Source organism: Lingula anatina, chromosome 1, assembly GCF_051362555.1.
Source record: "Lingula anatina isolate TDL-2025a chromosome 1, LinAna3.0, whole genome shotgun sequence".
In the NCBI taxonomy this organism is placed as follows: Eukaryota; Metazoa; Brachiopoda; class Lingulata; order Lingulida; family Lingulidae; genus Lingula; species Lingula anatina.
The window spans coordinates 12160147-12182223 of record NC_141767.1 but is presented as its reverse complement, the minus strand read 5'-3'; the positions used below and the strand labels follow the sequence as shown (position 1 = coordinate 12182223).

General features: G+C 36.2%; 1 protein-coding gene across 2 annotated transcripts; it reads right to left on the bottom strand.

Annotated features, from left to right (window-relative positions):
• Nucleotides 1–330: 330 nt before the first annotated feature.
• Nucleotides 331–21704, bottom strand: LOC106171257 (DNA-binding protein RFX6). Of its 2 annotated transcripts, XM_013551533.2 has the most exons (20): nt 21044–21698; nt 16760–16946; nt 15594–15717; nt 15271–15332; nt 14575–14652; nt 11644–11671; nt 9092–9199; nt 6225–6302; nt 5703–5816; nt 5487–5536; nt 5189–5348; nt 4886–5027; nt 4569–4663; nt 4196–4313; nt 3856–3975; nt 3470–3696; nt 2921–3080; nt 2224–2538; nt 1668–1877; nt 331–1320 (listed from the first exon to the last, which is right to left on the bottom strand). In XM_013551533.2, the coding sequence occupies exons 1-20, from the start codon at nt 21201–21203 to the stop codon at nt 1163–1165; spliced, it is 2694 nt and encodes an 897-aa protein (XP_013406987.2). In that variant the 5' UTR covers nt 21204–21698; the 3' UTR covers nt 331–1162. The 2 variants fall into 2 exon arrangements, with proteins under 2 accessions (XP_013406987.2, XP_086874036.1); XM_087017910.1 differs by lacking the exons at nt 331–1320; nt 1668–1877; nt 2921–3080 and having other exon boundaries at nt 2252–2538; nt 21044–21704.
• Nucleotides 21705–22077: the final 373 nt, after the last annotated feature.

The following is a 22077-nucleotide window of genomic DNA, read 5'->3' as shown; positions in this document are numbered from 1 at the left end:
ATTCACAGTATTGTATGCTGTGCATTCACATTGTGTTCTCTCTCAATGGACCACAGCGGATTCAGTGTCTCGGGCAGGAGGGAGGGAAATATAAGTGCTGTGGACAATTATAGTATTTTATCAATCCCGGACATTTAGATTATTCCTTAATTCACACATCCTGTACATATTCTCCATGTACACTCTACATGCATATGGGCACACGGCCATGGTTTTCAAATGGTGAGGAAACCGATATAGAATCAGCTGTCCGCACTTATCGTGCAGTACCTTCAAGTAAATGTATTTCACCTTAAAACATTTTCACACACTGTAATTTTAAACTGAATATAAAGCTGTTGTAACAATTTTATTCACATATATTAAATGCGATGCGCATTTACATAAATTCACATTGTAATAAACCCTTAATTTTATAGTTTGAAAGCGCATAAAATAATCACAAAACTGGACGGTACGATTACTCTACTTGGTCATGTAAATTGTCGTTGGTCATTTATGTTTAAAAAGCTAAAGACATGTAATACAGCTAATCATGCCAGAGAAGCATTCGTCGAATTCACACATTAAGGTAAAAGAAGCATTGCAACGGTTAAGAGTCATTGCACGACCGATTGGTGCCCTGTAAAGTGTTCGATCTTTTTATTGCAAAGTAAAGAGTCATCTGTGATGACCTCCATGGAATGTTGCAAGACAAAATTTGTTGGTTTAGTCTGGGCGAAAATTGTCAGACAGAAATGCCCAGACAGACGGAATGGTTCCAAATGAGATATGTGCATCTTGCCACACGATGCCTACATTCAGTACAGCTATTTGCATTGGTTCCTTTACATGTCAGCTTTTTTTTCTACTAGTACATATAACACACTGGTTAACATACATACGTGTATATAAATAATGTTTATGGTCACTGCTATCGTTACTGAGCATGCATACCTTTCCTGAAGGGGACAGCCTAAATACACAGCATTTTACAGATCTATATCTTCGCTACTCACGCATTTATAAATACAAATGTACAAAGAGAGCCAAATGCCATAAAAAAAATTAAGTGGGTGAAAATACTCTCACCAACCCTTGTTCTGTTCATACAGAGTTAACTAGTTTCAGTCTTTAAAAAATGCGAATTCATTAAATTTAAGGCCTCCTTTAATCTCCTTTCTTAGCTCATAAAAACGGTGTTAATGGAAGGTAAGGGCCCAGGATCCCCATAATGTGATGTAATATCCGCCTCTGATGCAGGGACCATCATGCCATTGACTGCCATGTTGATCAGGTCGTCTGCTGCAACGCTCGGATGAGTTTCCCCTTGATGACCGACTGGAAATAAAAAAGTTTTAGTTGGTACTTTTTTCAATTTTGAATAAAATGTGAAAACGGAAATCAAAATGCTCAATTATCTCATTTTCAGTATCACTGACCTTTTTTCCAAAATCGGTGTAAACGGAGTGGCCTCTTTCATTCTCCTTCATGTTTTTATATTCATTCATTTTTTTGTAAATTGTTTTCCTTCCGTTTATGAATCCGTTTATCTGCCTTTATTGAACTTACCTGCGTCACGAGTGCAATGACGAAAGTCCTCGGATAAGACAAATTGTAGTAGATGTGACATACTAACTCCGCTGGCTGAAATAATGATGCTCTGGTTTACGAACGAGAATTCTTACCTGGGTGGCGCGGACTGTGGCAGCTTGCCGAAGTTGAGGTACCGAACAACTGATGTGGGTGCTCTTTCTGTCTGTGGTTCGGCTTGTCCAGGAGGTTCAGAGGGTCGTGACTCTCACTTGAATAGTGTGTGCTGACACCTGCCCGCTGTTGGATAACTGGCACGTGCTCCACAAGAGGTTTGACAGGCTGGTGATACGGAGAGTAATAGTCTGCAACAAAGAAACAAAGAGCAAATAGTGGAAAGGAAGCACTTTCAGCCAAACCAGTGATTTGGACCTTTATCGTATCTCTCCGGGTAATCATAAATGCTCAATGTATGGAACAAAGAGGGAAAACATACAGCGCTAAACTAAAATTAAGCAATGATAAAGAAATTGCATCTTTGATGAAATCTAGTATTTTTTCTAATTGGGGCCAACTCAACAAACAACAATATTACATAAAAAGAAGACAAGGGTCACTATGATTTACATAGAAAATTAAAATATCTTTCTAATAAACATTATATTAGGAAGATAAGGAACCAAATCACAACGGCAGCACTAGTACGCTCACCGGAATGTTGATAGTGCCCAGGTCCAGAGTATGCAGAATTGCTCTGCACAACGTTAAAGGCACTGCCGGCTTGAGGCTGGTGCATGGCTGCATAATTCACCGAGGCCTGACTGGCGTAGGAACTCATGGCGTAACTATCGTACGAACCGTACGGCTGGTCTGCGTAAGTTGGGTAAGTAAGTTCCATATCGTTTTTCATGCCATAGGGGTTAGAGTGGTTGTACGAGTGTGTGCGGAAAGCACTGCCGTAGGGGGAGGACCCGTAGCTTGCCATATAGCTTGCGCCAGCTGGGGAATACGGGTCTCCATGTTGACCTGGAAATGAAAGTGACTTTGTATGTAATGGAACCGTTTTACTGAAAATGTGCTTGATTAATTATTTTTGTTGGATTTACTATGGTTAATTGAAATTAATTGGTGGAAAATGGCCGACTCCTAGTTCTTGCCATGATTTTAAATATAAAAGATCATAATTTAACGTATTTCTCACCCTTTATACAATAAAAAATGAATTAATTAATAATAATAATAATAATTATAATAATAATAATAATCTTAACACATAAGGTTCTATAATACAAAAATTACCAACGCATCCACTTTGCTTTACGGGGAGTATTAAAAGTTCAGTGAGCTTAACTACAAGACATTTTAGACACACACACACACTAGGTATTTTTTCTGGTAAATTACATACCAATGTAGGGTGAATACCCAGTATGGGGAGGTACAAGAGATGTTGGGTTGCTGGAATTGTACGATAGATGGCTCTGGTTGATGACGCTACTTCTCATTGGATTCACAACAATTGGAGAGATAGGGGGCGTTAGCATGGGGCTTGTGCTACTGTTCACAGCCTGGAAGTTAGTAGAAGTGTCACAAGTATAGACCGTGTTAGTAGGCACGCTGATTCGGAAACGAGAATCACATGATGAATATCATAATGTTAGCAACTGTAAGAGTGAAGTAGAAATGGAAAATAAAGAAAAGAACTTTTAGTATTAGTAAACGTTAGTACATTAGTTAGTATACTTAGTCAAGGAACAAAGAAGTATTAGTTTATAAAGAATAAAAAAAATTTATAGTAGAAACCATACTCGTAAGTGTAATAAGTAATATACACATGTACAAAAAGATTGTACAATACACGGAAATCCCACATTGTTATACATGTAATAAAGGTGAAATTAACCAAATAGTTTTTAAGCTAGACCAAATAGGATGAAGTCTCAGCTAAGGTGTTTACCTGTGTCATTGCAGACAGGTGAGTGAGATGATTAGGCAGGACAAACTGGTCCCTATCGCTGGACATATACCCAGAATACATGAAGGATGGACCAAGCTGGGGATCGAGGTATGCCTCTTTTTTAACTGTAGGACTCCCTGTTGACCTCTGAGATGACGAAGTTTGCCGATTGGCTACGAAGCAGGTTCCGGGAGCAGCAGAAAGGTTTGGCCGGTTGCCAGTTTCGTCTGGAAATGAAACATTTACTTTCTAAAATTATGTTACGTTCATGCTTAATCACTTTGGCAAACATTGCAAATATTCCAACGCAATTACATGTATTTATGCGTCTAAATATGTCAATGATAACTGCTTTATTCAGGCTTAGTAAAGCCACGTGTAAGTACCTGTCTTTATGTGTTTTTCCATCAACTGTTGCAGTTCTTGTTCTTTTTCGTTGTGTAACTGAGATTCCACCGCAAGGAGAACATATTCGTCCAGCAGCATTCGTATGAGGTGAAAAGATCCTGTGTCAGAAAAAGTAAACCTTTACCTTATTTCATTTTATTTCTTACACATTTTACACAAACAATATAGGAATGGCGATCGAAAAATGGGAAAACAGATGATGTTTCGTGAAATAGCATTCCGATAAACACGACTACAAAATCTGTGCACTTTTCGAATTAAGTAAAAAGCCCCCCCCCCCCAAAAAAAAAAAAAAAAAAAAAACTTGGCTTAACTTACCAAAACTTTGTGCATTGTTCAGTGTGAGATTGTGCATCACTCGCGCTCCAAAAAAGGACCACTTGAGCAGAAATTCTTGAGCTCGCTTTTTGAATGACCTACCATTCTGTTTGCTAGGCTGTTTGAAGGAAGGATAAAGCGTGTACGGATAATAAACAGGAAATATATATTGCTCTTTGCAAATAATTTCACAAAAAATTAATGCACTTATTTATGATTTTCATATACATTCCAGGTATGATTAGAATGTATATTATTTTCATATACATTCTAATCATACCTGGAAATCGTAACTTCAAAAGTCCAGTAAGCAATAATTATCGGAATAGCACATGTATGGGTTGTTATCAAGTTATGAAAAAGAAATATCTACCTTTACAATCTTATGTTCTACAACCACGTCCAGCCACTCTGTGAACGCTTCAACAGTGGCTTGTTTCCTAAGTAATTCTTTGAATTCACGGAGGACTGGAATCAGTGTTGGATTTTAGAACAAGCATTACAACATCTAATTCATTAATTCTGCTGTACAAGTTTTAAGAAGGCTTAGGAATGGTTGCTATCCTCTATATTATGTTTATATAATATCATGTTGATTATCATCATAAACCACTGTTTGACCTTAAAAAGAAAGTCTATTTAATAAATTAAATAACATCGGACAAATTTCAGTTCTGCAAAGCAACTCACATTCTGCGTTATGTTCAGTATCTTGTTCATTGTCGCTGCTCGCTGCAAAGGCGTGTGTTGAAATGCTGTTCATGTCAATTCGTTCGACATCTTGAATCATCTGATTTACCATGTTGACGTCATACAGGACTGGCCGTGCAGTCTGGGTGAGGAAAATTACTAATATTATGCTGATACTGATGTAATAACTGATAATAAGTTTGAATTTTTGACCTGTTAGCAAAATTAATGTTAAAAATTATGTTAACAATTACAATCACTAAGCAGAAATTCAATACACATTAGCAAGACTACCAAACTCACCTGAGCCAAATGAAGAAAAGATGTCTGTCGTTTCAAACATTGTGCAAACCGTCTTGCAACTGGCATTTTGTGGTCCGTAAGAACTTCAGGCAGGTTGTCCAAAGCGGTGTTCACCCAGTTCTCCCAATGCTTGGCAAAATTACGAATGTCGCATAATAATCTGGAAAAGTTACATGTGGTCATAGGAATGTAACAAGATGAGATTTTAACCAACTGAAGTATTGTTTGCCTTTTGTAAACGGTTTACAGATGCGACGGTTAATCATAATATTGATCACGAGTGATATGTTCTACTCACGTTTCAGGCATCTCTTGCATTGTAGCGGGTATAAGTACATCAGTTAGAACCTGAAATAATAAGTATTAATATATTTAAATATAAAAATATTATTAGAATATAATACATATTATTTCTATGTATTCAGTCACCTGCACTTTTTTGCGTGTGCATATAAAGTTTCATATAAGAAGTTAAAAAGTACAATTGATTAAACATTTTAAAGTTCAAACTTACTTTGTACAGCACTGCATCGCATACGCAGATCACGTCTATAACGACCTGATTTTCCACCAGAGGGAGCAAATGTTCAGGAAGGCCTTGCCAAAAATGGAGCAAAAAGTTCTGAATCTGAAACAAATATAAAAGTAGCCAATCACAACGGTTACACTCAAAAATATTTAAATCCTTTGTCAGAAATGTGCCATTGTTGAACATTCTTTTCAGGGATAAGAAAATTAATGTTTTCATTGTGAAGACTTTGCAGCATGGTATCTTTATAGTGCAAACGAAAAAAAGTGCTTATTTCAAAACACCTTTTTTATAATCACCACGGTACATGTATGCAAAGAAATAACATTGTGGGATTTTATTCAGACGTTATGGCATGTTTGTACACTTGATTTTGTTTGCATTTACAAAAATGCAATTGAAAAGATTGAACACGATTACCGTTTGTCGCAACCCTTGATTAGATTTTTTATAATATATTGTTTCAACACTCTGGATAATTTTAAAATAAACGGTTTCATTACATACCTCTTCAAAGTTCCCATTTATTGCTGTGTCCAGAATACACTGGCAGTGGGTCTTGTACATCATTACAAAGGTCTCCACCTGGAAATGAAACCTTGATCATAACATTCATAATCTCCTTTGGTAGACGTATTTAAACTTAGAAAAACGAAATGAAGGATAGTCAGCATACACCAAGCGTTTTTCGTATCTGTCATGCAAACTCCGAAAAAATAAAAAAATAAAACTTACATGAAAACCAGGTCATTGGGTGCAGGCTACTGTAGGCCTATTCCAGCTATATCTTTAAGGCCTATGCCCGTTATATGTACAGTCTAAATTCGACTAAGATGATGGATATATTTTCCGATAAATTTTATAAGAATATCAAATCAGAATACATTAATTAGATAATTTCTTTTCCCTAGACTTTTCCTTTTCCCTTAAATTTGATCATTTATTTTAGTATGCTTTATTCCTACCAACACATTGCAAAATGCTTCATTGCAACGGCTTTCGATTGCCTTTGAATATACCTTTCCCGTCCTTTCCCATATTTCCTAACGTCAACTTTACCCTTTGCATAATTTTGCCCACTCTTTTCAATTGTTCCAAAGGATTTTCCAATGGGGTTGTCAACATAATTTCTACCCGTGCTTGATCTTTAATTTCGAGTGAAAATTTTAAAGATCAATAACTTCAGTGTAGATATTGGAATAAAGCATATTCAAGTCTTTCGATGAAGTTCAATGCGGCCTGTATTATGGTGCAAATACTGGCGCCTTGTAGTAACTTCGTGTAACCAACCCAAAGATTAAGTTTTATTTCAATGTTACGTTGATGACCGTATTTTGACTTTTTTAATCTATCATATCAAATTTGAACAACTGATTATCAGGTATTTTTTTTATCCTTTTACAGGTAAAAAATGGCTTGCTATCTGTGCCCTTAACTTTGTTTTTGCATGTGGTAGTTATCTCAAGTTTTGGCAAATTGTCCACCAGAGTCATGGCTACCAGCAAACAAAGTTTTCATTTTATCAAACTCTCAAATACCACGGGCTTGTAAAGGCCTCTTATCACCAATGTCGAGATAAACTTTTCATTATTTCGTGTCACCTGAATGAATCGGAATATGAAGTCCAGAAAACTCATTTGGGAGATCTTTACAATTAAAAGGTCAGAAAGTACTCATTAGAAGAAATTATTGTTTGAATCTGTTCCTTCTGCAGAATGCTACACTCCTGTGGTTTAATAAATACCTTGATTGATTTTAAAATCATACGTTTTAAACCTTGGCGTTTTGAATCGGGTATTGGGCAAGTCGAACACTTGATATTTACATAGGGTTAAGCAGCGTTCTCTATAATTCATTTGACGAATAAACGGCAGTCGAAAAGTCATTAATAACAAGCTCCATGACGGGAGCCTTATCAGCTTTTCAATAACACATGAAAGAAATTCAATAAACCTGCCCGCAGACGAAGTAAAAGACACGCGGCTAAAAAAATTAAGACATAAATTGTCTGCAATAATTTACAGACGAGCCACGTAAGTTAGTTTGAGAACCAAAGGGAAGTTAGTACATAATTAGCTTTTTCAGTTATCAAAGTTATTTTAATTCGAGCTCGGAAGCCCTTACAGCAGCCTATACAAACACGACCATGTGCCAGCCTAGACAGCACTATCTATATTTTATGATCAGTTACAGTTAATTTCCTGTGCCATATAGGCGTTTTCTCCTAACACGGATCGAATCAACAATAAGTTTAAATTGCCACCCACTAACATGTTTTCGAATAATAAAATGCCCTTTTTAGAAATGGCCAAATATAGCAAGAGTAATGAAAATATTTCAGTTTTACCATACTTCTTTTGCAGTTTATCACTATTTTTCTTGCAACAATGTCCGCCACAATCCTATCCTTCAAATACAAATTTATTTTGGATCAAACGCACATAACTTTACGTTTTAACATCTCAAAAGTTATCCACAATGATTAAATAAAAAAATAGGTTTATACCATTACATGGTATTGTTTCTGATGAAACAATTTTTGTATCTTAATAACCTTTGTAAAATCTCTGAATTGTCCAATATAAAAATAAATCCCAAAGACGAAGTGCCGAATACAATGAGTATTTTAGAATTGCCTATATATTTTAGAATTAATAGGGGGTTCTTTCAGTAGCTTCTTCTATTTGAATGCATGCTTTGTATTTTACCTGGAATATGTCCCACAAACTCATAATATCTGACTTTTTAAGAAATATTTAAACATTTACAGATGAATTTAAAATGTAGGCTTTCAGTGACACACACCAACCATCAACCACTTTCGAGCGAAACAGGCCCAATATTATTGTAAATTTTGAATTGGGAATTGTAAATATAGTATACCTAATTTCTAATCGAGACTTAATTTATTTTCAAAAACGTTCTTATACGACCTATATGTAATTAAACGTTAGGTTGCCCCATCCTGAAATTGTAACAGGTTAAGAGAAAGGCTTTGAATCTATTTTGCATGTCTATTAATAATGCATTTTATTAAGAGTAGTAAGTTTCGTTTATTGGCAAAGTTAACTCAAGTTAATCACAAGGGAAAGTCAATCTCTACAATAAAAATTAATACAGAATTAAACTCGCTCTAGTCAGTGAGAGGTCTGCCGTGAGTGATATAACGGAATTTCATTTTAATTCAGAAGGCGAACAATAAGGTAAAATGGAACTTTTTACCAGTTATTAAAAATATTTTAGCAACAACAGTTTCAGAAAAAGAGAGAGAGGTTATTTGTTAAAAAATATACATGAAGACTTAAATTTTAATCTCGAAACATCTTCAATATTATCGTTCGTATTCATTCTCTAAAATTCCAAGGCACTCCTACCTTTTCTCTGGGCAAAGAAAGTGGCAATATTAAATAGCGTGAGTCTGGAAAATCTGGCAGCAATGTTCCAGTCTTAGAGCTGAGGGAATATTTCCTGGTGAACCCTCCCTGAAAGTGAAGACAGAGTGCATCTATATCAAAGGAAGGAAAATCGCATTGGTATGAATATTGGTAAAATATAAATATATCAAATACTGTCGGTATCATATATCTTTTACGTTATCATACATAAACGCTTAATTCAAATTGACATTACCAATATATTTTCAGCCGTTTTAAATACTGTCGAACTGGGTCTTAATAAAGTCTGAATCCAATAACACAAATGAGCCAGAATGCAATGTAGTATTGTGTAACATTAAAACAATAATCAAAAGATAAAAAGAAGATAAAAAATAAAAATGGAATTCACAAAAAAAAAAAAAAAAAAAAAAAAAAAAAGTGCACTATAATTCTAATCTTAAATGACTAGGAGACTTCGATCCTTAATTTTTTAAATATCTACATATCCATGTCACTAAAACTATTGCTCTTTTTAACGATCTCGCTATCTAGTAACCGTGTATTTTCAATACCCATAACACGGATTATAAGGGGATTCTCATCATTAAGTTAAGACAATAATCTCGAATAGTTTTCGTTCCCTTGTTAAGTGACAGCAAAACACTTTGTGCACTTAGGGAGACAAAACAGCGATGGGATGGCTTGCTCTCAGCGCGATCGTCTGCTAGTTGATTATCTGGGGATAAATCCAGAAACAAACAAGTGATTGGTTAGATATTTATAATTTGGTTCCTGTCATAGGCTTAACGATATGAAACATCTTTCGATTATTGTCCTTTCATCAGCTCAATTACATAGCATTCTAAAGATCAATCGAGCCGAGTAGGGCTATCATTAATTTTTTCAACATTTTTTGGTGGTTTTGTTTCCGTTATCATGTTCCGTCTTTATTTAAAGGATATTTTGTTAAATCGTTTAATATCAGTTTTGCAATGTTTAAAGTGCTTATATTTCATTCTACAGCTTTTGTTTTTATTCCTTTACTTCAAAAGCCTTATCATTATTCTTCGAAGTCATTAAAAATAATATTGGCACATGTTTTCATTGTCATATTTCTTTTCGATCACGTCGTCTGCTCATCAATACCACGTGACCAAGGAACGCCCATGGCAGGGTTATCTGTGTCATGTTCCGGGGGTTTACATAAGCATTGGCCTTGTCTGTGTAAACACAGCGGATGCCAAACAGATGTTGTATGTGTCAACTTGGGTGGACACCAAATTGTCGTCTGCTGCAAACGATGTTTCATTAATTAAGCAGCCATTTAAGCTGTTGTGGATATTACGTATAAATGCTCGCCTTTCAAGTTTGATGTAAGTGAATATTACAACTATTTAGACTTTTTTCGTTTTGATGGAATCCACAGTGCAACAGCGTTGCCTTTTAAACATATGCAGCCATATGATAATATGAGGCTTTATCATATTGTTGACATATCTACCCTTTACACCTATATTCTTTACTTATTCTTCGTTCGTTTCTTAAATTGATTACAATAACACGTAATTTCGGTTATGATTTCGTATTAGTTGTGACAATACGTCGAAGAACCACGTGGTTCTACATTTCAAAATGACAGGGGTTTACTATGTATAATGTCAATAAAGTTTGATGGAAATGCCTGGGTGGTGACAATCTGTTATATACTAGCCGCAGATATTGGCTACCGTTATGATAAATCCGCACTCCAGTCCCGTGTTTAACAAGATTAAGGCGATATAAGTAGTCCTCATTAATCAATAATTATCGCTATTATCTATAACTGACATTAATGTACAAACAGGGAATGATACGATCATTGCCCACCCAAGTCAATCAATTTGATTAAAAAGTCGGTGATAATTGATTCTGATCAAATTTCGACTGTAAATGAAATTGTGTGTCAATAAACCAAATGTTTAATTTATTTCAGCTAACAAATTCTTTTCAATCCAAGGAAATATATGTTTTGCCTTTTGATTGCAATGAGATTTGGTACATGTCTGTTATTAATGAGTCAAAATTAATTGCATTTATTCTGTAAAATTAAAGTTGTGCTGTATACCTTCATACCAGGACGCCCGTTGTTGCAGGAACCGAACTAAACTTTCATTACGTTTTGGAATGAACAAATGGTAAATACTCGCGAAATTAATGAACTAAAATTGATGACATTTCCTACCCCTAAATTAAAGATTTGAATTGTGGTTTTACAAAGCAGTGCGCTTTATTGCCTCTGTAAGCCCTTCGTGATAAACTTTTGATTCTTGTCATCCCTCAATGCCGTTTTAGGTTTGTTCAAGAATTATAAAAGATAAAACTGAAATACTTCGTGATAGCAGGCGACCATTACACAATGTTTCCTCTCTCCAAGTCGTCTCTGACCTGGATATTTTCTGGCACTTTCTAGAAGTGCTAGTAATATTTTGTAAGACAAAATGATGCCCAATTGATCTACTTTACTATGGCTTATGTCTAAACTGAAAATGTGAGTTAATTTAGTTACTCACCTCATTTTTCAGTTTGCATCCTGAAAACCTGAAAGAAAGGACAAATCTCAGTTATCCTAGCATTCTTTTTCAATAAAAGAACCATTATTTCTATAAAAGATGAGAATAATTTACAGTTTATTGCAACATAATTAAAGTAATCAAAGAACTATTGACATGATTTCTTTCCCGGGATACGCCACAGGCTCAGTACTTCTTCCTAAGCAGCGGTGATCCGGGCGGCTTATAGAGGTTGTCAACTCCTAAGTTTTTGCATGTTCAGTTTCAAAACTATCGATCGACATAACGGCGGTGCAGGGAAGCAGGGTCTTAGAGTCTTTTTGGATGTGTGAAAGTGCTGAATATAAGGTGACCCGACTATTTTTGATACTACAGTATAAATGAGTTGAAGATATATAACACGGTATATTTTTTCTTCATTATTGTACACGTTTTGGAAATACAATTTGAGGAAGACGGCACACCTGTTTTGAATTTGCCCTGTGGGTGGTCTTCCTTGCTTGCGACAGATAGTGGGCGTTGATTGGTTTGGATATGATTAGTTTAAGGAATCAATTTCTGTCACTTGCTCCGGGTAGTAATCAGGAAGATATATCTACGCTATAGGTACGTGTATACCTGAGGTCAAACGATCATCATACACACCCATGGGAATTGAAAAACAAGCAAATAGTTGGCCTGATTAGCACCGGTAGTGTTTTATGCTGTTAAATATTTGTAATTGTCATCCCGCTGATTGTGTGATACAAGAATCTAGTTGATGAAATCACGAGGGACTTAAACATATGTGAAATAAACGTTAAAAGACAATCACAAGTTATTTTTTTTTCTTTAACGTAAACACAATATGCCTGGGACAACGGAATAATTTACATTCAGATTTTGAAAAATTAGGCCAACTTCAATGGTCCATTTTAAAGGATTTCATAGGTGTCTATGTGATTTAAATCAACAATGTCTACACCTTTGTCACAAACGACAGCTTTACAAACGAATAAATAAAAACTGAAGGTGGCAGGGATTGACATGAAGCAACTATTTGAATAGAACTTTGTTTAATGTTGAAATTATGTTAGACTTAAGAATTGGATATTGCAAGAAACTAGGAAGTTTAAACCAAACATGGTAGAGCACGAAGAGGGGATCTACACTAAACCTGTCAGACAGCAGAGATCTTATAGGACCGTGGTCGTGACAAATTGGCTTCATTTGGAAAAACTCACTTATGAAAAAAACGTGAGAATGAAGTGGGGCACAAGTAAACTGACAAGATCAACAAAACAGCTGAAGGGTTCGTGGCACGCTCGTTTTTGTTCACCCTCCTTTGCAGTGTGTATATTAAACCTTGCTGAGACCATAAATCATGGGACCCAAATTCCTATCTAAATCGGTATTGACTTTGCGAAGAAATGACATGGAACGTGAATCCCTGTTCCAACAAACTTTACAAGGGGATGGCAAATACCCAGATGCGTATCGCGAACCATAAATCTTAGCTACTTGTACCAATCTTCCCTCCAGAAAGATCATATTGGAAAATATAAGTTGTGCAATCTATTTGAAGCGGCTAGCGACGGGATGTGGGACATTTACGTAAAACATAGTATATAACTGATTATGAAAAGTCTTTTGTTGGCGTAATGCAAAAAGGGGGCCTTTGCAATGACAAGTCGGCTAACAAGTGGATGGTTTACAAGAGTAATCGAGGTATTCTATATGGGGAGCGACACGAGAACAGTGGGCCGTGGAGTGATCTGCAGATTGCTTTGTGTCAACTCGAGTGTAGGCAGAGGAGGGCATTTCTTGCCTTATCTCCGTCAAAAGTGTTATTCTGCATCTCTCTATCTATTTACCCTCATAAATTATTAAACTGCCAATGTCTGCCAACTAAATGTTATTGCAATAACCAGAGAGGTACTGACATATCATAAATTGTGCCCAGGAACGTGGGTGACTTTATGGGATTAATCAAAGTATATCTTCTATGGCATTTTGCACTGAAAATCTAGTGTAAGTATCATGTGAGTGAAGTACTCTCCCAAGGATTGAGAAATGACTGTTAAAAAAAAAGAAGAAAAAACACGTTAAAGTTATGTATCTCTTTTTCCTTGATAACCATTGCTATAGACTTTTAAAATATTTTATCTCTTCGGGATAAAATCTTCTGACTCAATTCTGACACTTTGACACAAAATTGAAATCCAATATATATTTCTGATGTAAATATCTCGAGACAGGGGAGGGTTTTAAACAAATCATCTCTGGCTGGCGTCTTTAGGGTATATATTCAACGAGGAGGTCCATGAAGTGTGGGTGCTTTAATCTCCTGGATTAGCCCGTCTACAACCACTGTAGAACCAAAAGATAAATTACTAAATAAAGTCATTTTCTGCTCACCTGTTTGCCTAGACAAACAAGTAAAACTAAGACATCATTGAGTATTGGCTAAGTGACAGGGAGGAGGCCGAACAATGTGTTAAGATAATTGAGAATATTTGGCGACTAAAGGTTTCACTTATGTTAAAGGTCCAAATTTAGACGTGTGGAACAGCTGAAAATAATTGTCGACATTTTCACTCCTTTTTTATCAAAACTAAATGGTATTTGTAACAATGAAATATTAATATATGAACATTTTAATGAGCCTTGGGGATAACCTTCATAAGCTGTTCGATAGTTAGGCGGCATGTGAATTTAAAACTCATTAAAAGTTGAACCTCATGTCTACTTTATTGAGTCTCAAACCACTTTCTTGATTTCTGGACTGAAAATTGATGTCAAAGTAATTATTCCATTATGGTGCCCCAAGAAACAACGCTGTCAAATGCAACTGTTTTAAATCTTATTTGGGAAAGTGATTGCAGCCATCGAGATATCCAAATGGAATGATATAATTATATCTATATATTCAGTACAAAAGATGCGACGTACCTTGTCAGACCTTTGCCTGAGTAAACAGAATGATAGTACTGGCTTGTTTCACGTATGCCAATGCCATAATAGTGGTATCTAAAACAGAGAGGTATTTTACAAATGAATCTTTTGAAACAAAATTGCTCTGGAAAAGAAAAGGACTATTTTTAAGAAAAGAAAATGACAGTATTTAGTTTTTATAGTATTTATAAGTTTCGAGAAACGTCCCATGAAAATAAGGATATTCTATCCATTAACAAATGGGTTCACCCAGAGTAATTTTGTAAACTACAATAATTAAGAGCTTTATCACATTTACAGATAAAAGGACAAGCATGACCTTAAACGGTCTAAACACCTGTCAAGCAATTTCCAAAATACAAAAGACTCCAAACTGCGTGGGGAGTAGTAACTTGAACACTCCATATTGTCTAAGTGCACATTGCAGCATCGATGAGATACCAAAGGTGTTAAATATAGCTGATAACGACAACGTATTAATTAAGCATTATCGTAATCCCCAGTCAGTTATCTATCTATTCTGGTGATCTCTCTTTGGACATCAGCCTCATTCTATAGCATGATAAGCTTTGTCTAAGGACATCGACTGCTTTACAAATGTGGGTCAAATATTCTCTTGCAAAAAAAAGCAAAAAGCTTTTTGTTTTACCAGTGATAATCTAATAATGTATGATTCTGATGTATTTCACTTACTTTGAATGGCCCCTGGTTCCAAGTCTTCTGGTCGTCAAGTGAGGAAATTTTTGACGTATTGTCTGAAAAAAAGACAAAAAATACTTTTTTGATTTCACTATTCATTATGTTATAGAATTTGTCGTTTTCTTCTGCCTGAATCTAGACAAAACTACGATTTTAAGGACCGCTTTTTCATCAAAACGTACAATGAAAGTAATTGTTACGTAAGTATTTCAAAGAGAATATCACTTTTGCAAATTTTCATTGCAATTAAATAAAATTATCACGTCAATGCGCTAGGTCTACGTTTCTAGCGAAGGCAGTAGATAACGCCAGCTCACCTTGCCAAATGTCGCCGCACATGCAGGCTCCAAAGACTCACTGCGGCAGAAGTCCAGGTAGTGGGCGTATAGTATACAGCGAGGGAGGCATACCCCTTCACATATACAGTAGTTTTCTTCTAGCCTGAACGACAAATAATTAGAAAGGGAATTCAATTTTTAACGTTATTTTGACTTTGTCAAACTTGCTCAAATTATCAAAACATTTACCATTTGTAAAAAATATACCTTATATATATACATACTGATACCGTTTGTCCTTTTCGCAAATACAGTAGTTATATCTAAAGTGATAAGGTCGTTTTAACAAAAATTAATTTATTTACTCACTCTAATGTTCCTTGTACATTGAAAATTTGAGTTAGAGAATAAATAGACAAATTAATAAAAATTGTCAGAGTTTGACAAAACGATGCCATGGCTCTGATTGTTATTTAAGTTTCTTCTAATTTTTATTCTATTTTCTGGTTCTACATCAAAATAGCTGGGAAAGCTTTTCGGCGGTTATCCGGCCTCCCCCTCCCCTCTCACTCTTTTACTTCCCCACCCAGCTCTTGGAGGGTCAAGTGCTTTAGATTAACGGAGAACAAATGAGCCCTCATGTTATGGCACGGGTCATAGAGATTAACAACATTTTCAAACCAAAACATATCACTTTATCAGACAAATTCTTAACTTTTCCACAGCGTAATTAACGGAGAGAAAGATAAGCTCGTAATTTCGTGTGACACGTTATGAAATTTATGACAGTCATAAACTTTACAACTGGACTCTTCGTATTAAGAACTTTGCCAAAATATTTCTTTAATCCTCTTACTTCGCTCTGCTATCACATGGCAAAATACTTTGATGTATCTTAATGAAAGTCCATAAGGGGACGACAAACAGAGAACCCCCCGTCTTATGAGGCAATTGTTTACTTGCGACAAAGTTTTGTGAATTCTTCACAGAGTAGGAAATTTCTTCGCGTGATGGCATTATTGTCGTTTTACTAAATTTAGAAAATATTATTTTGTTATCGTGACCTGTGGCCTTTAAGTAGGGGTCCAATAAACAACAATTTGAGATGTTGACATATTTGTTGATCAACAAAAATGTATCTTGACTCATTGAAAAACGCTTTAAAAATCCACAAATATTTTTTATTAACGATTTCTTTAAGTTACCATTGTAGCGTTAGCTGTGTCTGTCTCTTTTTATCCCGCATGATCTGCGCCACCGTCTTCTTTGGTCCGTTGTGCGCGTCTCCACAAGAACTATCTCCACAGTGGCCTTGCTCTCCTCCGGGCGACCTTTCGTCCTCATCAAACCCCTCATCTCCTGACATATCAATGTCGTCTCCTACATTGGGTTCTGAAAAATATTTTGTAAAGGAAAAAAGGAAAAAGAATAATCAAAGAAAAAGGTTAACAAGAGCGGCAGTTGTTATTAGTAAGAGACATGCATTGATGCCCCTCAACATTCTAGCATACCCAAAGAAGGACAGGGACTCTAGAAGACATCGGTTTTCTTTGCCCGAAATTAAATTTGATAATTCAAAAATAATTTTGAGTCCGGAGAAAGGGGTAATTAAGATAATTATGATATTAAAAAACAAAAAAGTAGTCCATGTTTCTTTATAATGCTGCTATAGCGGAAGTCGAGTAACTTTTTCTTTTTCTTTTGTTTTAACAGATGTGAACGCAGACAGAGTTTTCCAGTATAATGATACGTATTTAATATCGTTTATGTAAATAGAACAGTTAAGCGAATTATAAAATGTTGGGTGAACATTTTATTAATTCAAGTAAAATTACTAAACTGGTGATATGAATTTTGCATCACAAAATCGACAGAAAATGCGAGTTCAAGGATAAATCTTATTCAACTCAAAGTTAGAAACCTGAATGAATTTCTATTTCATACTAAGAACCATATTTGAGAACCATTTGAGAAAAATTCGATGAATTTCCAATGCTTTTAAAGGATGTAATTTTTCACAAGAAAAATTATTTGAATATCCTCGTATGGGGAAATAGGAACTTAACTCGCGGTAGTAGAAACTTTCAAGATTACATAAAAATCACAACGAGAAGCAACATTTTGGAAACAGGTTTCTATAAGTATTTTGCCAAGTCACAAAGTCGCTTCGCAAAATATGACACACCTTATACGAGCCGTTTTTGCAATGGGCCAGTCGAGCTATATTTGCAAATATTAATACAAATTTCATTATGTTGGTTTAGACTTCGACTTCATAAAAACTGGGTTTTAAGCATATTAAAACCTGATTTAACCCATCTACTGTGCGTTGATTTAAAAGCAGGTCCAATTCGATGCGGGAAAAAAAGAAGTACTGAAAAAAAATGCATGGACGCTAAATAGGTGTTAAAGGTTTTCGTAAATTTAAGTTGTGCAGTGATAATGCGCCTCCACCTCTCTCCACTATGTCAAAGGTGTAAGCCCAGCCTTCCACATCAAAGATAAACCGACGAAATGTTATTGCTATTGTTTGATATGAGAAGGGGTTGTATAGCCAACAATAAAAACAACGGCTTCTTGATTGCCGTTCTTTTAGACATGGCCGTGATAGTAGATTGGCTGGGCACACGTTAAGGTGCGAGAGGGTGAGTTAATGTTGTTTGCTGTTTATATTACAATAACAGGAGAAGGGGCTGTAAAAGTTTTACCACACTGGCAATCCTTGGTTTATGTCATATGAAAAATACAAACGTATGAGTCAAGCAATATGAAAGAATAAAACTTCATGCGTGCCATATTCATTGTCCATTTGAAGTTATGGTCACTTTTAGCGTAGATTGAGTTTCTATTTCACTTTTGACTTGCGTCTTACCCTGTTTTTGTTCCTGATGAATATTTTGTTTTGAATAAAAATCTTACTTTGAATGATACTGATAAAAGAGGAATACGTTACCTAAACACGAACTCATGATACCGAAACTTACGGTACATGAATGCAACACAACGTCAATCTTCAATACAATTGTAGGAAAGGGTTTAATCAGGAACCAATCATTGTATTACTTTAAATTTCCACCTGCAAATCAGGTGCTCGAAACGTAAGTGGCGGATCTCTATTAAGAATGCGTTTCAGTATGTGTCATCACTTCGCGTGCGTCAATGATTTTCTTTGCCTTATTTTAAATAAAAGAAGGAAGTTCTGTGCATGGAAGGCAATCCCAAGAAAGGAGCGTATAAAAACACAGTTGGGTTTGTGGTGGTGACATTGCAGAGCGAAGAGCTAACAGAATTATTAAGAGCCCGATCAGCAAACACCACAAACCAATTCGATACCCGGGGCTGATAACGCTTTTCGTAAACAGAATACAGGAAGGGAGAAATTGAGACATTGGCTCGTTGCGGTCCCTGGTGGTCAATTGTCCGAAAACGATTTCTTCTCCCGACTGACGCTTAATCACAAAACTGTCTCCACAGTTACACAAAAGACTTCATTTCTGGATACAAGTTGGCGGGAACCATCAAAGCGAAAAAGCCGCAGAAGAATGAAATCGCGCGGGCGAATCCCCAATACGCTTCAGATGACATTCATGTCTCTGATTAAGTTACATGGTCATTATCACGGGTTTTAACACATGTATTAAGAGAATCTTATCATGATTATTGCCGAATACACAGTTGTCGTAATAATAGTGCTCACTATCTGGGGAAGGGCACACACAAATGTACACGAGAAAGGTAGGAATCAGTAATCCCAGGTATCTAGTATGTTTAGTTATACCGGTGACCAGCGGCAGGCTTTGTGGCATTTTGGTGCCCTTGGACGGCGGCTTTGACTTTGATCTGGCCGTAAAGACGTAATTCCTACAACAACTGCACTTCAGTACGATCTTAATGCATTTATACTGTATTTGTTGAATATTTTATAACATAATGTATTTAAAAACACAAACAAAAAATAACATGCAGCTAGAAGCGGAGTTACTAGAATAAACTTTAAGCATTAACAGATTCATGTTAATCAGCTTTGAAAAATCCACCAATAATGGTAGGCCTAACATATTTTACATAGACCACGCGTCGTACTATCTGTACTTTTTGGCACTCTTGTTCGTCACATCAAAAGCTTTCAGGGCTTTTTGATGATCCCCTTATAGGAGGTAAGTGACTTTATTGGAAAATGTTTGCACATAGACAATCTCACAGTTTGTACTGGAATACTACAGCACTAGCAAAAATATTTCGGACAAGAAAGGACGAAGAATAGAGAAATCTTCAGTTCATTATTCAGGAAGGTATAATTTAATTTGGGGTTAAACTGTAGTGCCCAATGACTTATTCTTGTTAACAAAGTTAACCTTTTCTCAAGACAGTCGTTTTTACTAAACTGAAAAAAGGATATGCAAAAACTCACGCAGAACCTCTCATTAGAGAGCATACTTGACCCTGAATATTTGGTGAACTGAGAGAAAACGAAAGCAGGACAACCAGTATAGGCAATAATCGCGCCTACTCGCTACTGTGAATGTCCCTGTGTACATGTCGGGTGAGAGAGGTTTATCTGTGTTGTTACACGCTCATGTCCAAACATTCCCCGTGTGAAGGAGGGGGACGTGATGGTTAGAGGAAAACAAAGTCTTATAAAGGTGGTTTTATATCGTTCTGTGCAATATAATGGGTAAGTGAGTAACTGCATATGAACCGATGGACCATTAATGCCATTTGAAGGGTCGATACAGTACATGTAGGTACGATGAATGTTTTAAAAGCAATGGTATTGATTGTAGACAAGCAAATAAATTGAGGTAGTTTTAGATACCCGCAAACTGATAGAGTCTTTTTGGTGCCCCATAGAATAATAATATACATGTATGTTTAAACAAGATTGCTGGTGGTCTTTGTACATACACGCACACGTATACCTGTATAAAAGGGTTCGCAGTAACATTTATTCCTTTAGGGTAGTTGCACCACTGCATTAACTTGACAGTGTATAAAGAAGGTACATTCAGGGCGTATATTGCATATCCATTTTAAGAAATAAATCCTAGTTAGACCTCAGTTTTCAATTTTACGGACCAAACACGTGCAGTTAAGGCATGTACTTGTAACACGACTGCTCACTTTTTTCTTTCCTGCCTGCAGTTGTCAGCATGGTTCTGTGACACCTATGACACTGCATCATGACGCTTGGAACCATGTGAGCCGATTGGCGTGTTTAATGACTGTAGTAATTACGACTTTACCTACTGCATAATGCAACATGAACACGTCTAACTAGGGAGATTATATGGGATTGCTTTATGCGACCACCTGGGTGCTTTCCCAGAAGTCGGAACGTTCATGTTCACTGAGTGGTCGTTGTTCAAAGATATCCCAGTTTGTCTGATCAAAAATCATATCTATTGGGGCAATATTTTTTTGTTACGGGATATAAAGTTTAACGCTTAAGATCTACCATAAAAAATCAAATAGCGCAGAATGTCGCTCACCTGCTTTGATTCCCATGCCCTGCGCGATGGCGTTCTTGCAGGTATTGCCCACAGAGGTTTTATTACCAGAACTCTTTGGGTGTGCTTTTTTCTTCACAGATCCTGACTGTAGTCTATGCAGTGCCTGGTCTTCTAAATAGTCTGTTTCACTTGCAGGCATTCTCGTTCAACTCTGCATTACGTCCAATATTAGGTGCACAAACGTGAACGGGTAATATTCAAAGTTCGAATATCACAGTTTGAAATCTGTTGCTATATTTTAGATTTCTTATGGAAAGGGAAGTTCTGGTGCGAATTATGTAAACAATGACCTCCTGGATGAAATCGGATACACAAGAGCTGTCAAAAGTTGAGCCTTCTCTTTGGGCTGGCGAGGAAGTCCCTTACTTGGTTGACACACGCACTGATGGTACCATTAGAGTTCGCAACACCTGAAACAGTTGTTCCAAAGTACCACGGAACCAAGAAAAGTCTTGTGCACAGGATAGTGTGCCTCTGTGACGTAATTTAGCGGTAGACTTGCTGCGATATGCACCTGAAGCCCCACTGTAGCTGAATGAGTCGCTCTCACACCTGATATAGTACTCGCTGCGTGTTTGAGGTCAGTAGATAACGGTGAGAAGTTACAAGTTAGGGAAAAGCGCACCATAAAACTTGTCCGGCCTGATGGGTGACGTCATCAGAGTCTATATACTCAAGGCGAGCGATACGGTTATAAATGAGAGAGATAAGGGCTAATCTCAACGCTGCCACATTGTTTGTACAGTCCCAAAGGAAAATTAATTTCTATTTAATGGCAGAAATGTTATTCGCTTGTTTTGCGTGATGAAATTAACTGTTAACAAGTGCAAAATGTTAAATTGCAAGAGGAAAAATATAAATATCATTCATTGAAAATACCAGATAATGTTTCTGTAACGTGTGTTCTGTTTCTAGAAAAATTCATATAAATAAACGAAACGGTTCCAATAATAATTTAAATCTGCCATGAATATAGTGTAATAATTTGAAGAATAAGGAGGCTCTCTTTACCC

What these genes read in the sequence shown, in the direction of transcription:
- LOC106171257 (XM_013551533.2), bottom strand. Translation starts at nt 21,203, where the DNA reads ATGCCTGCAAGTGAAACAGACTATTTAGAAGACCAGGCACTGCATAGA. An exon ending in TAAATGGGAACTTTGAAGAG is followed by an intron (nt 5,817 to 6,224) that starts GTATGTAATGAA and finishes TATTTGTTTCAG; the next exon opens with ATTCAGAACTTTTTGCTCCA. An exon ending in GAACAATGCACAAAGTTTTG is followed by an intron (nt 3,976 to 4,195) that starts GTAAGTTAAGCC and finishes TTTCTGACACAG; the next exon opens with GATCTTTTCACCTCATACGA.